The sequence below is a fragment of the Bison bison genome, unplaced genomic scaffold (genome assembly GCF_000754665.1).
Source record: "Bison bison bison isolate TAMUID 2011002044 unplaced genomic scaffold, Bison_UMD1.0 scf7180017864374, whole genome shotgun sequence".
NCBI classification, from domain to species: Eukaryota; Metazoa; Chordata; class Mammalia; order Artiodactyla; family Bovidae; genus Bison; species Bison bison.
Window position 1 is genome coordinate 5,357,791 of NW_011494946.1, and position 14,398 is coordinate 5,372,188.

At 40.9% G+C, this 14,398-nt stretch overlaps 1 protein-coding gene across 3 annotated transcripts in view; it reads right to left on the reverse strand.

Annotated features, from left to right (window-relative positions):
* Nucleotides 1-14,378, reverse strand: part of CAPN7 (calpain 7) — a 53,496-nt gene extending 39,118 nt beyond the window's left edge. The window contains exons 1-4 of one of the 3 annotated variants that reach the window (XM_010856737.1): nt 14,201-14,378; nt 12,199-12,307; nt 3,242-3,399; nt 1,619-1,686 (exon numbers count right to left, since the gene is read on the reverse strand). In XM_010856737.1, the coding sequence (XP_010855039.1) occupies nt 1,619-1,686; nt 3,242-3,399; nt 12,199-12,277 (305 nt within the window). In that variant the 5' untranslated portion in view covers nt 12,278-12,307; nt 14,201-14,378. Of the gene's footprint in view, nt 1-1,618; nt 1,687-3,241; nt 3,400-12,198; nt 12,370-14,200 lie in introns of those variants that run through there. The other 2 variants (XM_010856738.1, XM_010856736.1) reach the window with 2 other exon arrangements.
* Nucleotides 14,379-14,398: the final 20 nt, after the last annotated feature.

The following is a 14,398-nucleotide window of genomic DNA, read 5'->3' on the forward strand; positions in this document are numbered from 1 at the left end:
TGCCCTTACATACATTAATGAATACATAGAAGAATAAGTATAACCTTTGATATTAATCATGTTAGACCTTAGGCTAAGTAAATTCTTTCCTAAAACCCACTACACCCTCACCCTATAGGAATGTAACTTTATTTGGGTGGCGTCTGTTTTAAGAATAATCACCCTTGGAGAAAAAAGTGTCCTGGTTGACTGACCACTGTCACAAGGAGGGTCATAAATTGTCAGCAGGCCCCCCTGGCCAGAAGATGATGTAACACCCCTAAGACCTCTGTATGCATTTGTGTGAAGCACCTGACTTTAATAAAAGTCAGGACTGCTGTCCCCGCGTGACTTTTGTGTAACATCTCAGTGTATAAAAACAGACTCTGGAAAATAAAGAATTGGGATCAGTTTCTTGAAATACTGGTCTCCCCATGTCGCTCTCTCTCTCACTCTGGCTGAGTTTCCATCTGGAGCGCGGAACCCGCCATGCTTACTAATTATGCCTGGGCTTCTAAGATCCGACCGGGGAGGCCTCAGTGTCTCCTCTCCTTCGGGAGAACGGAAGGACGCCTGCGGCCTACATAAGTGGTGCAAGCTTCTTGTCTTGAAGTTTTATTGGTCTCCCGCATAAACCAAGCTACTCAGCCTCTTTTCTCCACTGAATTTTCCTACTGAGCTATCCTCATTCTATTACTCTTTATATCTTTGATGAATATGTAAATAGTCGCCTAAGCCATCTCCCCTTCGAATACCCTGGATCAGCCAGGGCTGGACCCCGGCAAATGCCATTCCACTCTTTTCCTTTGTCTATAATGCTTTGTCTGTATAAGAGGTACAATTCTCTTTGAGCAAACATACTCATCTCAATAAGTATCTACTGAGCACATACTGGATGTCTGGCACTCTGCTAGGTGCTTGGTTACAGCAATGGACAAAGACAAAATTCTCTGTCCTCATGGAGCTTATATTTGGAGGGCGGGGCTTAGAAAAGACACACACACTGATAACAAATATGATAAACTGATCAATTTTATATGCCTTAGAAAACAGTAAAGAGTTATGGGAAAGAATATTACAACAGAGCAAATAGGATGGAAGAGCCAGAGGAGATTTCAATTTTAAACAGAATGGTGAGCACAGGCCTTAGTGAGAAGCTGACATTCCAGCAAAGAGTTAAGGGAGCTTCACGCATGTATGATGTGGGGTATGTGAATGACTGGCTCATTCTCAACGTTACCATTTCTAGTAGTGGCTCTGGAAGGCTCTCTTCAAGCTTTCTCTTCAGAAGTTTCATATTATACAACACAAGGGAAGTCTTCCATTTTAAATACCATAACCATTTTTAGACACAGCAAAAACTAAGAGAAACATTTCTTGACTGATTTGTTACTTTCTGAGTTTAGAGCAGGGATGAGGACACAGTGATGAATTAGCTCTCTGTTCCCCTAAGGAGTTTACCATCCAATGAGCCAAAATGACATAGGGAAAAAAGCAGCAGGGAAACTAGGGAGGAGCAAATTCACGCAGAGAAAGAAGGCAGACTTGCTCTGGATGTCAGGTCTGTTACCGAGAGCTCCGCGTCACACTGAAGTTACACCATATGTTGAGGGGACCAAAGCTGAGGAGCCAAACTCACCTGTCTAGTGCCTGCCGAGCCAGCTGCTTCAGCTTATTTTGCAGAGTTTTATCAGCAGTTTCATAAGACTTAAGAAAAAGAGAGACAGACATTCTGAAGCATAATTATTAATCTGCTTGATCCATGATATTTCTAAGCAAGAAAAAAATTTTACAATGCACATTATACTTCTAAAAATTATGAGAATAAACCAAGACACTTTATTTTTATCCTTAAAGGTATCACTTAAAATTGTGTTGAAACTCATCACTGAGGTAAACCCTAGGACCACTTAATGTGGACGGTGGTAAGTGGGACACAACTGAAAAATCTCGGTGTGGCAGAAGGCTGGGCAGCAGGAGCCCCGGCAGAGCAGGGTTACCGCACCAAATGAAACAGGTCAGGAGAAGACCTCAGAACTCCACTTATACATGGAGTCTAAAAGCAAAACAGATAAACAAAATAAACCAAATGCAGACACAGAGAACACATTAGTGGATTCCAGAGGGGAAGGGGAGGGGGCTGGGGACGGGCAAAATGGGAGAAGGGGGCCAGTGCACGGGATGGAAGGTAACCAGACCTGCGGTGGTTATCACCTTGCTGCGCGTGCAGATGTCGAATTATAACGCGGCACTGTTCAGAACTAAAACCAAACCCCCAGCACTTACCAGCAGTCTCAGGTACCTACAGATGTGAGGCTAGATGGTTCTTCTGGATAAGAGACCTGGGACAAAGAGCCGGGCCTCGGAACAATACTGACAACCCCACTCTCTACCGCCCCACACCCTCCTATCAGTGCACTGCTCGCTCTTACGCTCCGGATGACTCTTAGAGCTGAATGCCTGTCCTCAGGGAGCAGTAAAAATCACTCAGCAGACTCCACACTGTAAATTAATACAGCTCTCCAGAGCCACTAACTGATTTCTTAGTGTATCAAACTGAATAAAAGGGGGAAGAGCTTTGTTTTTTTTTTTATTATGACGAACCAAATTTTTTTCCCTTTTTAAAAAAAGCTGAAGTATAGTTGATTTACAATAGTTTCAGGTGTAGAATAGACTGATTCAGTTATATCAAATTCTTTTCCATTGTTATTGTAAGATATTGAGTCTAGTTCCCTGTGCTACACAGTAGGTCTTTGTCATTTATCTATCTCATATACAGTAGTGTGTATATGTTAATCCCAAACTTCTAATTCATCCCTCTCACAGGAACTTTATTTTAAATTCACAGATTGTGATGAATTCTTCCTGTAATAAGTTAATTTTAGTTATAGGAGTGTAAGATGGTCAAAAATGCTACCTGTAATTTAAAAGACAATTGCCAAGTGATTCAATTAACACTGTCAAATTTTTAACAAGGTGTTAAAAATCCATTATTAATTCTACTCTTCATTAGCTTTTTTTTAAAACTGATTTTTGTATTGGGGTATAGCCAATTAACAATGTTGTGACAGTTTAATGTGAAAGTCATGGGACTCAGCCACATATATACATATCCCATTATCTTTTAATGAGGAGTAACTTAAGTTACATGTATAATAACAGGATTTTTTTTAACGAATTGTTACATAAAATTCACTAGTAAGGGGAGAAATTTCTTAGGACAATTCCACCAAACTTAACTTGTAAGTATTATTATACATACGGTTTTCAGACAGAGATCTACAGCTTCTGTATACAGTTCTATAGCATCTTCAACATTCCCTTTTTCATCTTCGTCAAAAGCTTGTGTCACGAGGAAATGGGCACGCTCTAAGTCCAACTGATGTTTTGATTTCAAAGGATCCGCACTCTTTGACTGAACTAGGATCAGAAAAAAGCCACATACTTATATATACATCCAGGGAACAACATGTCATTTTAATATACTCTTTACCAAAATTCTGTAATCCTTCATGTAAAAAACTTAACGAGGTAAAAAGAAATCTTTAAATTTTCCCTGAACTCCTCTCTGTCCCTACTAGCACTTTTCATCATTTAAAAAAATAAAATGAACATTAGCGTTCTCCCCCCACAAAAAAAGACTGAAACTTAGAAAACACTAAATCTAAATAAACTCAATCGTGTTCTAAAGTTAATTTTTTTTTTAGTACAGACAATAATTATATAATCTATTAGGCCTTGATGATAAAATTCATGCTGTTTCCTATTCATCAGGGTCCAGAATAAGCCATATTTTTATTGCTGTTTGACATAAGTGCTTCTGTTTGTTTTTAATATAAAGATACATGTCCATAAGAGACTTTCATCTAGCATATATAAAGATCTCTTATAATTCAACAACAAAAAGACAAATCCAATCTAAAATGGGTGTGGTGATTATGTCATCAACCTGTGTCAATTCGATTGGCTCAGAGGTTACCCAGTTGTTTAGCTAAGCAAGATTTCTGGGTAGCCTCTGAGGATGCTTCTGAATGAAATTAGCATTTTGAATTGGTACTAAAAGCAGAGTGCCCTCCCCAATGTGGGCGGGCATCACCTAACCCACTGTGGGCCTGAACCAAGCAGAAGACAGAGGGGGAGAACCTGCCTACTGCAGGACTGCGGGAGCTGGCACACGGGTCCTCCCTGGCTCCTGGACTGCAACTCACACCATCAGGCCCCCTGCTTCTCAGGCCTCTGGACTTAGACTGAACCACACCACTGGCTTTCCTGGCTCTCCAACTCGCAGAGGGAGTGGGACATCTTAGCCTCCATAACTGCATGAGACAATTGCTCATAATAAATCTCTGTATGTACACCCTACTGGTTCTGTTTCTCTGCAGAACCCTGATTTATATCATGGGGAAAGAATCTGTATAGTCATTTCTCCAAAGCAGGTATTCAGATGGCCAGCTGGCACATGAAAAGATGCTCACCATTTGCTATCAGGGAAATGAATATCAAAACCACAATAAGATGCCATTTTATCCCCACAAAGATGGCTAAAATAAGACAGAAAGTAACAAGTGTTGACAAGGCTGTGAAGGAAATAGAACATTGCTGGTGTAATTGTAAAATGGTAGAGCCACTGTGGAAAGCAGTTTAGCAGTTCCTCAAACTTAGACATAAAGCTACCATGTGTGTGCATGTGTGCTCAGTCACTTCAGTCATGTCCGACTCTCTGTGACCTTATGGACTGTAACCCGCCAGGCTCCTCTGTCCATGGGATTCTCCAGGCAACAATACTGGAATGGGCTGCCATGCCCTCTTCCAGGGCATCTTCCCGACCCAGGGATCAAACCTGGGTCTCCTGCAGTGCTGGTGGATTCTTTACCACTGAGCCACGGATATGCCCAAAGCTACCATATGACCTAGCAATTCTACTTCTGGGTTTCAAGAGAACTGAAAACATTTGTCCACACAAAAACAGCATTACTCACAACAGACAAAAGGTGGAACCAAGCCAACGTCCACCAACTGATGAATAATAGATAAATAAAATGTGGTCTACTAATACAATGAAATATTATTCAACCATAAAATGAAATTAGACACTGATACACGCTACCACAAGGATAAATGCTAAAAATATTATGCTAAATAAAAGAAGCCAGATACAAAAGGCCATACTGGATGACTCCATTTACAACAAATATCTAGAATTGGCAAATCCATGGAAACAGAAAATACATTATTGGGATTAAAGATTAGCAGGATTAGTAGCTGCTAGGGCTTAGGGACAGTGGGCAGAATGTGGTCCACTGGAGAAGGGAATGGCAAACCACTTGAGTATTCTTGCCTTGAGAACCCCATGAATAGTATGAAAAGGCCAAATGATAGGATATTGAAAGGGGAACTCCCCAGGTCAGTAGGTGCCCAATATGCTACTGGAGATCAGTGGAGAAATAACTCCAGAAAGAATGAAGGGATGGAGCCAAAGCAAAAAGAATACCCAGTTGTGGATGCGACTGCTGATAGAAGCAAGGTCCGATGCTGTAAGGAGCAATACTGCATAGGAATCTGGAATGTTAGGTCCATGAATCAAGGCAAACTGGAAGTGGTCAAACAGGAGATGGCAAGAGTGAACGTCGACATTCTAGGAATCAGCGAAATAAAATGGACTGGAATGGGTGAATTTAACTCAGATGACCATTGTATCTACTACTGTGGGCAGGAATCCCTTAGAAGAAATGGAGTAGCCATCATAGTCAACAAAACAGTCCGAAATGCAGTACTTGGATGCAATCTCAAAAACGACAGAACGATCTCTGTTTCCAAGGCAAACCATTCAATATCAGTAATCCAAGTCCATGCCCCAACCAGTAACACTGAAGAATCTGAAGTTGAACGGTTCTATGAAGACCTACAAGACCTTTTAGAACTAACACCCAAAAAAGAAGTCCTTTTCATTATAGGGAACTGGAATGCCAAAGTAGGAAGTCAAGAAACACCTGGAGTAACAGGCAAATTTGGCCTTGGAATACAGAATGAAGCAGGGCAAAGGCTAATAGAGTTTTGCCAAGAGAACGCACTGGTCATAGCAAACACCCTCTTCCGATAACACAAGAGAAGACTCTACACATGGACATCACCAGATGGTCAACACTGAAATCAGATTGATTATATTCTTTGCAGCCAAAGATGGAGAAGCTCTATACAGACAGCAAAAACAAGACTGGAAGCTGACTGGGGCTCATATCATGGACTCCTTATTGCCAAATTCAGACTTAAATTGAAGAAAGTAGGGAAAACCACTAGACCATTCAGGTATGACCTAAATCAAATCCCTTATGATTATACAGTGGAAGTGAGGAATAGATTTAAGGGCCTAGATCTGATAGATAGAGTGCCTGAAGAACTATGGACGGAGGTTCGTGACACTGTACAGGAGACAGGGATCAAGACCATCCCCAAGGAAAAGAAATGCAAAAAAGCAAAATGGCTGTCTGAGGAGGCCTTATAAATAACTGTGAAAAGAAGAGAAGCGGAAAGCAAAGGAGAAAAGGAAAGATATAAGCATCTGAATGCAGAGTTCCAAAGAATAGCAAGGAGAGATAAGAAAGCCTTCCTCAGAGATCAATGCAAAGAAATAGAGGAAAACAACAGAATGGGAAAGACTAAAGGTCTCTTCAAGAAAATCAGAGATACCAAGTGAACATTTCATGCAAAGATGGGCTCGATAAAGGACAGAAATGGTATGGACCTAACAGAAGCAGAAGATATTAAGAAGAGGTGGCAGGAATACACAGAAGAACTGTACAAAAAAGATCTTCACGACCCAGATAATCTCAATGGTGTGATCACTCACCTAGAGCCAGACATCCTGGAATGTGAAGTCAAGTGGGCCTTAGAAAGCATCACTACGAACAAAGCTAGTGGAGGTGATGGAATTCCAGTTGAGCTATTTCAAATCCTGAAAGATGATGCTGTGAAAGTGCTGCACTCATTTCAGATGAGATCATTCGCTCAGTCGTGTCTGACTCTTTGCGACCCCATGAATAGCAGCACACCAGGCCTCCCTGTCCATCACCAACTCCCGGAGGTCACTGAGACTCACGTTCATCGAGTCCGTGATGCCATCCAGCCATCTCATCCTCTGTCGTCCCCTTCTCCTCTTGCCCCCAATCCCTCCCAGCATCAGAGTCTTTTCCAATGAGTCAACTCTTAGCATAAGGTGGCCAAAGTACTGGAGTTTCAGCTTTAGCATCATTCCTTCCAAAGAAATCCCAGGGCTGATCTCCTTCAGAATGGACTGGTTGGATCTCCTTGCAGTCCAAGGGATTCTCAAGAGTCTTCTCCAACACCACGGTTCAAAAGCATCAATTCTTTGGCATGCAGCCTTCTTCACAGTCCAACTCTCACATCCATACATGACCACAGGAAAAACCATAGCCTTGACTAGATGAACCTTTGTTGGAAAGTAATGTCTCTGCTTTTCAATATGCTATCTAGGTTGGTCATAACTTTCCTACCAAGGAGTAAGCATCTTTTAATTTCATGGCTGCAGTCACCATCTGTAGTGATTTTGTAGCCCAGAAGAACAAAATCTGACACTGTTTCCACTGTTTCCCCATCTATTTCCCATGAAGTGGTGGGACCGGATGCCATGATCTTTGTTTTCTGAATGTTGAGCTTTAAGCCAACTTTTTCACTCTCCACTTTCACTTTCATCAAGAGTCTTTTTAGTTCCTCTTCACTTTCTGCCATAAGGGTGGTGTCTGCATATCTGAACTTATTGATATTTCTCCCGGAAATCTTGATTCCAGTTTGTGTTTCTTCCAGTCCAGCGTTTCTCATGATGTACTCTGCGTATAAGTTAAATAAACAGGGTGACAATATACAGTCTTGATGAACTCCTTTTCCTATTTGGAACCAGTCTGTTGTTCCATGTCCAGTTCTAACTGTTGCTTCCTGACCTGGACACACATTTCTCAAGAGGCAGATCAGGTGGTCTGGTATTCCCATCTCTTTCAGAATTTTCCACAGTTTATTGTGATCCACACAGTCAAAGGCTTTGGCATAGTCAATAAAGCAGAAATAGATGTTCTTCTGGAACTCTCTTGCTTTTTCCATGATCAGCGGATCTTGGCAATTTGATCTCTGGTTCCTCTGCCTTTTCTAAAACCAGCTTGAACATCAGGAAGTTCACAGTTCACATATTGCTGAAGCCTGGCTTGGAGAATTTTGAGCATTACTTTACTAGCGTGTGAGATGAGTGCAATTGTGCGGCAGTTTGAGCATTCTTTGGCATTGTCTTTCTTTGGGATTGGAATGAAAACTGACCTTTTCCAGTCCTGTGGCCACTGCTGAGTTTTCCAAATTTGCTGGCATATTGAGTGCAGCACTTTCACAGCATGATCTTTCAGGATTTGGAATAGCTCAACTGGAATTCCATCACCTCCACTAGCTTTGTTCATAGTGATGCTTTCTAAGGCCCACTTGACTTCACATTCCAGGATGTCTGGCTCTAGGTCAGTGATCACACCATTGAGATTATCTGGGTCATGAAGATCTTTTTTGTACAGTTCTTCTGTGTATTCTTGCCATCTCTTCTTAATATCTTCTGCTTCTGTTAGGTCCATACCATTTGTGTCCTTTATCGAGCTCATCTCAATATGCCAGCAAATTTGGAAAACTGAGCAGTGGCCACAGGACTGGAAAAGGTCAGTTTTCATTCCAATCCCAAAGAAAGGCAATGCCAAACAATGCTCAAACTACCACACAATTGCACTCATCTCACACACTAGTAAAGTAATGCTCAAAATTCTCCACACCAGGCTTAAGCAATACGTGAACCGTTAACTTGCAGATGTTCAAGCTGATTTTAGGAAAGGCAAAGGAACCAGAGATAGAATTGCCAACATCCGCTGGATCATGGAAAAAGCAAGAGAGTTCCAGAAAAACATCTATTTCTGCTTTATTGACTATGCCAAAGCCTTTGACTGTGTGGATCACAATAAACTGTGGAAAATTCTGAAAGAGATGGGAATACCAGACCACCTGATCTGCCTCTTGAGAAACCTGTATACAGGTCAGGAAGCAACAGTTAGAACTGGACATGGAACAACAGACTGGTTCCAAATCGGAAAAGGAGTACGTCAAGGCTGTATGTTGTCACCCTGCTTATTTAACATCTATGTAGAGTACATCATGAGAAACGCTGGTCTGGAAGAAGCACAAGCTGGAATCAAGATTGCTGGGAGAAATATCAATAACCTCAGATATGCAGATGACATCACCCTTATGGCAGAAAGTGAAGAGGAACTAAAAAGCCTCTTGATGAAAGTGAAAGTGGAGAGTGAACTAGTTGGCTTAAAGCTCAACGTGAAAACTAAGATCATGGCATCTGGTTCCATCACTTCATGGCAGATAGATGGGGAAACAGTGGAAACAGTGTCAGACTTTATTTTTTGGGCTCCAAAATCACTGCAGATGGTGACTGCAGCCATGAAATTAAAAGACGCTTACTCCTTGGAAGGAAAGTTATGACTAACCTAGATAGCATATTGAAAAGCAGAGACATTACTTTGTCAACAAAGGTCGGTCTAGTCAAGGCTATGGTTTTTCCAGTGGTCATGTATGGATGTGAGAGTTGGACTGTGAAGAAAGCTGGGTGCCAAAGAATTGATGCTTTCGAACTGTGGTGTTGGAGAAGACTCTTGAGAGTCCCTTGGACTGCAAGATCCAACCAGTCCGTTCTAAAGGAGATCAGTCCTGCATGGTCTTTGGAAGGAATGATGCTAAAGCTGAAACTCCAGTACTTTGGCCACCTCATGTGAAGAGTTGACTCATTGGAAAAGACTCTGATGCTGGGAGGGATTGGGGGCAGAAGGAGAAGGGGACGACAGAGGATGAGATGGCTGGATGGCATCACTGACTCGATGGACATGAGTTTGAGTGACCTCCGGGAGTTGGTGATGGACAGGGAGGCCTGGCGTGCTGCAATTCATGGGGTCGCAAAAAGTCAGACACGACTGAGCGACTGAACTGAACTGAGGGCCTAGGGGGAGATAGATGGTTAGGTAGCATCACTGACTCAATAAACATGAATTTGAAAACCCTAGGAGATAGTGAAAGACAGGGAATCCTAGCATGCTGCAGTCTATAGGGTTGCAAACAGCTGGACACAACTGACAAACTGAGCAGCAACACCAGGGGATGGGAGGAATGGGGTGTGACTACTAATGGCTAAGAGGTTTCTTCTAGGGTGATGAGAATGTTCTGCAGTTAGATAGTGGTGATGGTTGCACAACTCTGGGAATACACTAAAAACCACTGAATTGTACACTATAAAAAGCTGAATTTTATGGTATGTGAATTATATCTCAATAAATGCTGTTTAAAAAACCTTTAAATTTTGTCTCAAAATTGTGCTTGATCTTTTTAAAAAACTATAATCCTCAGTAACACCTCTCTAAACCATGTATTATACTAATCCCATTTATTAAATGAATGTTAAAATATTCAGCTCAAGGTTTCTCAGCCTTGGCCCTACTGATATTTTCACCTGGATAATTCTTTGCTGTGGACGGTCCTATGCATTGTAGAATTTCCCTGTAGCACTGTGCCTGCCCTCCAGCCAACCAGATGCTAGCAGCATACTGCACCCTGACCCCTAACATAGAGAACAAACATCTCTCCAGACAATGTAAAATGTCTCCTGAGAGGCAAAATTCATTCTAGTTTCGAACGACTATCTAGTCTATGGTTTCACAGCTGTAAGTGGAAGGGCAGGGACTCAACTTAGATCTTTAATTCCAAGTCTTGAGTTTTTTACACTTCAGTAGTGAATTTCAAACTGGGTCACCTTCCCCACCCACAAAGTCATGTCATCTCTCAAAGTTTCTTGACTGTCAGCAGACTCTATCTGTTTTAAAAACTGGGATTCTGAACAAGATTTTTATTTGATAAAGAACTCTTCTGCGTGAAATGATAATTAAGTAAATCATTTAATTCCCATTTCACTTGCTGAACAAAATGGGTCCAAAAGTTGGCAAAACATTTAAGGTATGTTACGCTCTAAAAATCCTTTTTTGAGCTTTACTTCTGTTTTACTGACAAGTTTTCATTCGTCAAGAGATTAGGGCTATCTCATTCTGTGCCTGAGTATCATATAAACATCACATTTATAAATTTAAAAACTTCATTTACTTAGCAAGGAAAATGAAGTGTCTCTGAATTCCATGGTATTTTGAATATATGGATGAGTATAAATTTGTATCAAGTGAGAGCTTGACACACAAACAGTTCACATGTCAACGCATGCAGTTTCTGGGCACTGTCTTACAAGGAAATACTGTGTCTGTAAGGAGACTGTCATAACAAGAAACCCAACAATTAAATCTACTTTATTTTAACTATAAGCTGGTTGGTAACTGCTACTATCTGTTCAGAATAAGTGGTAGAAAGTAGCACAAAGTCTGTCAGAATGCTGAATAAGACCTCTCTAAGTTTGTGGCTTTATTAGATAGCCACAAGGAAAACAGGGTGGAAAAAGAGTCCTCAGTGACATGAATACATCCTTGAAACAAAATATCAACAGATGATCATTTTCTTTCCTACCATGTAAACAACAGATTTTGCCAAGAACCCACTTACTTCTAAGGGAACGATGAACATTAAGCCTGGGAACTTGTGTCACAGCATTTGCCATGAGGCTTACAAAAATAAACAGGTTGTTCCAGGTCTCTGCTTACATGCCACTTTCCCAAGATACCGTTGGCAAACTCTCTAAAATGAGAGTTTAGCTAAGGTCTTCAGGTTGAGGATACTGATACGGTAAAGACTGTGAACCCACTGCTGAAGTCTTTAGACACTGAAGAGAAAGAGTCATTTAATTTTAATAGCAGGAGAGGGCATGTGACAGATATTTAAAGGCAGATTTTAACAGGGTTCTAATCCCAATTCTGCCAATGACACACTGTTTGAATGTGGATAATTCATGTCCATTTCTGGGAAATTAGGATATCACATTACGTGACCTCTGAGGTTCCTCTTCACAGATCACTTATTTTCATATTACAATGTTCAAAGATGTGATTACCAAAAGAGGAATAAGCGACAAACAAGTGAAGATCAAGAATCAAAGATGAAAACAAAAAGGAAAGAGAAACATAAGGGAAAAGTAAGATGGGATAGGAAAGAAGAAAAGAAAATAGTGACGTGGTCAGTAGTCTTTACCTGCTGAATGTAAGGCCTGCACTCTTTCCAGATACTCATTTATTTTTTCTTGAATATGTTCTAGGCTTGATCCTGCCATCTCAGCATAAATTAAAGCTTGTGCAGCTTCCTAAAAATAAAAAAAGAATTCAAAAGACTCTAACAGATGAATTACAATTTGAATTTTCTATACCACTTTCTAACTCGTGGTTGGTTTCTATGAATGATAAAATAAGAATGTCTTTAAGATACTAGAAATTTTTTTCATAAGATAAATGAATAATATAGTCCTTTACTAAACTTTTTTCAGTTCTCAATGCTCTCAATTTTCTCAGACTGTTGAAACTTTACAAAGTCAAACAGAAGGGGTTGATTTTAAACATTTTCTTAGAATAACTGTGATTTACGTTGTTTTCCTTCTTCTCAGTGCAGTAGGTCAGACGAAACTACCTACTGTGAAAAGGTGATCCGAGTCCTGAGAGCATTAGAACAGACAATACTCATAAATATCAACAAACGATTATAAACGTTAATTGTCTCACTATGGCAAGAAAAGTTTTTTCTCCAAAGAAACCATTGTCAAAGGGGGACACATTTTAAGGCAGGTTTCAGTTGAATGAAAGAAATTTATTTTAATGAAGAACACCTAGATCCATTTTCCGGTTATTCCATGACCTCCTCAGCCAGTCAGGCTGTGCTAGTGAGGAAAAGCCTCCGTTCTCGCCATCACCATTTCAGGAGGGTGACCAGCGCTACCAGAGAGACTCCCCCCAGCACCACCACCTTCCCTGCAGCCATCTAAATGGATGCATTTCAAGGAACCCTAGGCCTCATTAGCTGGATCCAAAGATGCCATCCCTTTTTGAATCCAGTTACTGGAAGAATCATTTCTCTGAACCTACAAAATCAATAAGAAGAGTACAATTTTGATCCAAATGGAAATTGGGGGTAGAAAAGATACGTTTTCCTCAGATCCTGCAGTTCAGATATTTCAAGGGAGGAAAATATAATTGTATATGTAAATACTGTAGCCAGTTTTTTTAACTGTTGGTATCAACTTTATTTTGCTCATTTCATTTACACTTGAATGTGATTAACAAGGAATCCCAAAGAGAACAGCATGAAGACAGAAAACACTAAATATCTGAAACAGTTTACATAAATAGAAACACCACCACTCTGCTGATTCTCTCAAGGAAAAGAAACTCTTCATAACAACATGCATGTAATTCTAAGCAAAACAAAAGGCACTGCACAGGATTTCCTTTCACTTTAGAAAAAGCTATTTCATATGGCACTACGTTTACTTAGGAACATTTGTCATTATTTCACAAAACTAATAAAACACAGTCCTACTTTTAAAGAAATACCACCAGTATGAAATTGTAAAGAAAAAAAAGTTCAAAAAGAATGACTCTGAAACACAACCGAAGTCTCTAAATACAGGTTGTAAAATGAAAGCAATCAAACATTAATCTGAGAAAAGAAAATTACACATCATTGACAGCATATAGGTTTATGGAAGAAAAATGACCACTACTTTATTTTCAAGCCTGACATTCTTCCTAAAAGAAAAGGTGACGGTCTTTAGAGGATACAGCTCCCTCCACCGGAGTGGGGATGGGCCACGGCTGGAGCTGGAGAGGTGTGCGTCTGCAAATCCTCAGAATTGGTGAGCAGACAGTGGACCGGGGGGAGGGGGCGGGCTCTAATTCTGGCCTCAGCAATTTATCCATAGGAAATATCACAGAAACGTGTAAAGCATTAGCTACAAGGATATTATCATGCTGAAGAAACAGAACGCACATTAAAATGGCCAGGAGACTTTGTAAAGAAACGAGGGCATATCCGCATAATGGGATACTATGCATCTAGCCCTTAATATTATTACTGGTAACAGTCATATCGTTAAACTTTTAAAAAATTCGTAATTTTCTTAAAAGTTCAAAAGAAAAAAACAGGTTTAAAAACAGCATAGACAATCTGACCCCAGTTTGTTTTTTTAAAAAGGTTGTGTACACACACTGACACTGGGGGGATGGCGACGTGCGGAAGTCAAGCACTACGACGCGCAATGCTTTCTTCTTCACTGACTCGCGGCGCTCTCCCGCGTGCTTCCGGCCCGTCTGTGGCGGTGAGCGCACGTCCGCGGAGCCGAGCGCCCTGCCCCACCGCCGCCCTCAGGAGCGTCGAGCCGGGGGATCACCTCCGCCGCGGGGAC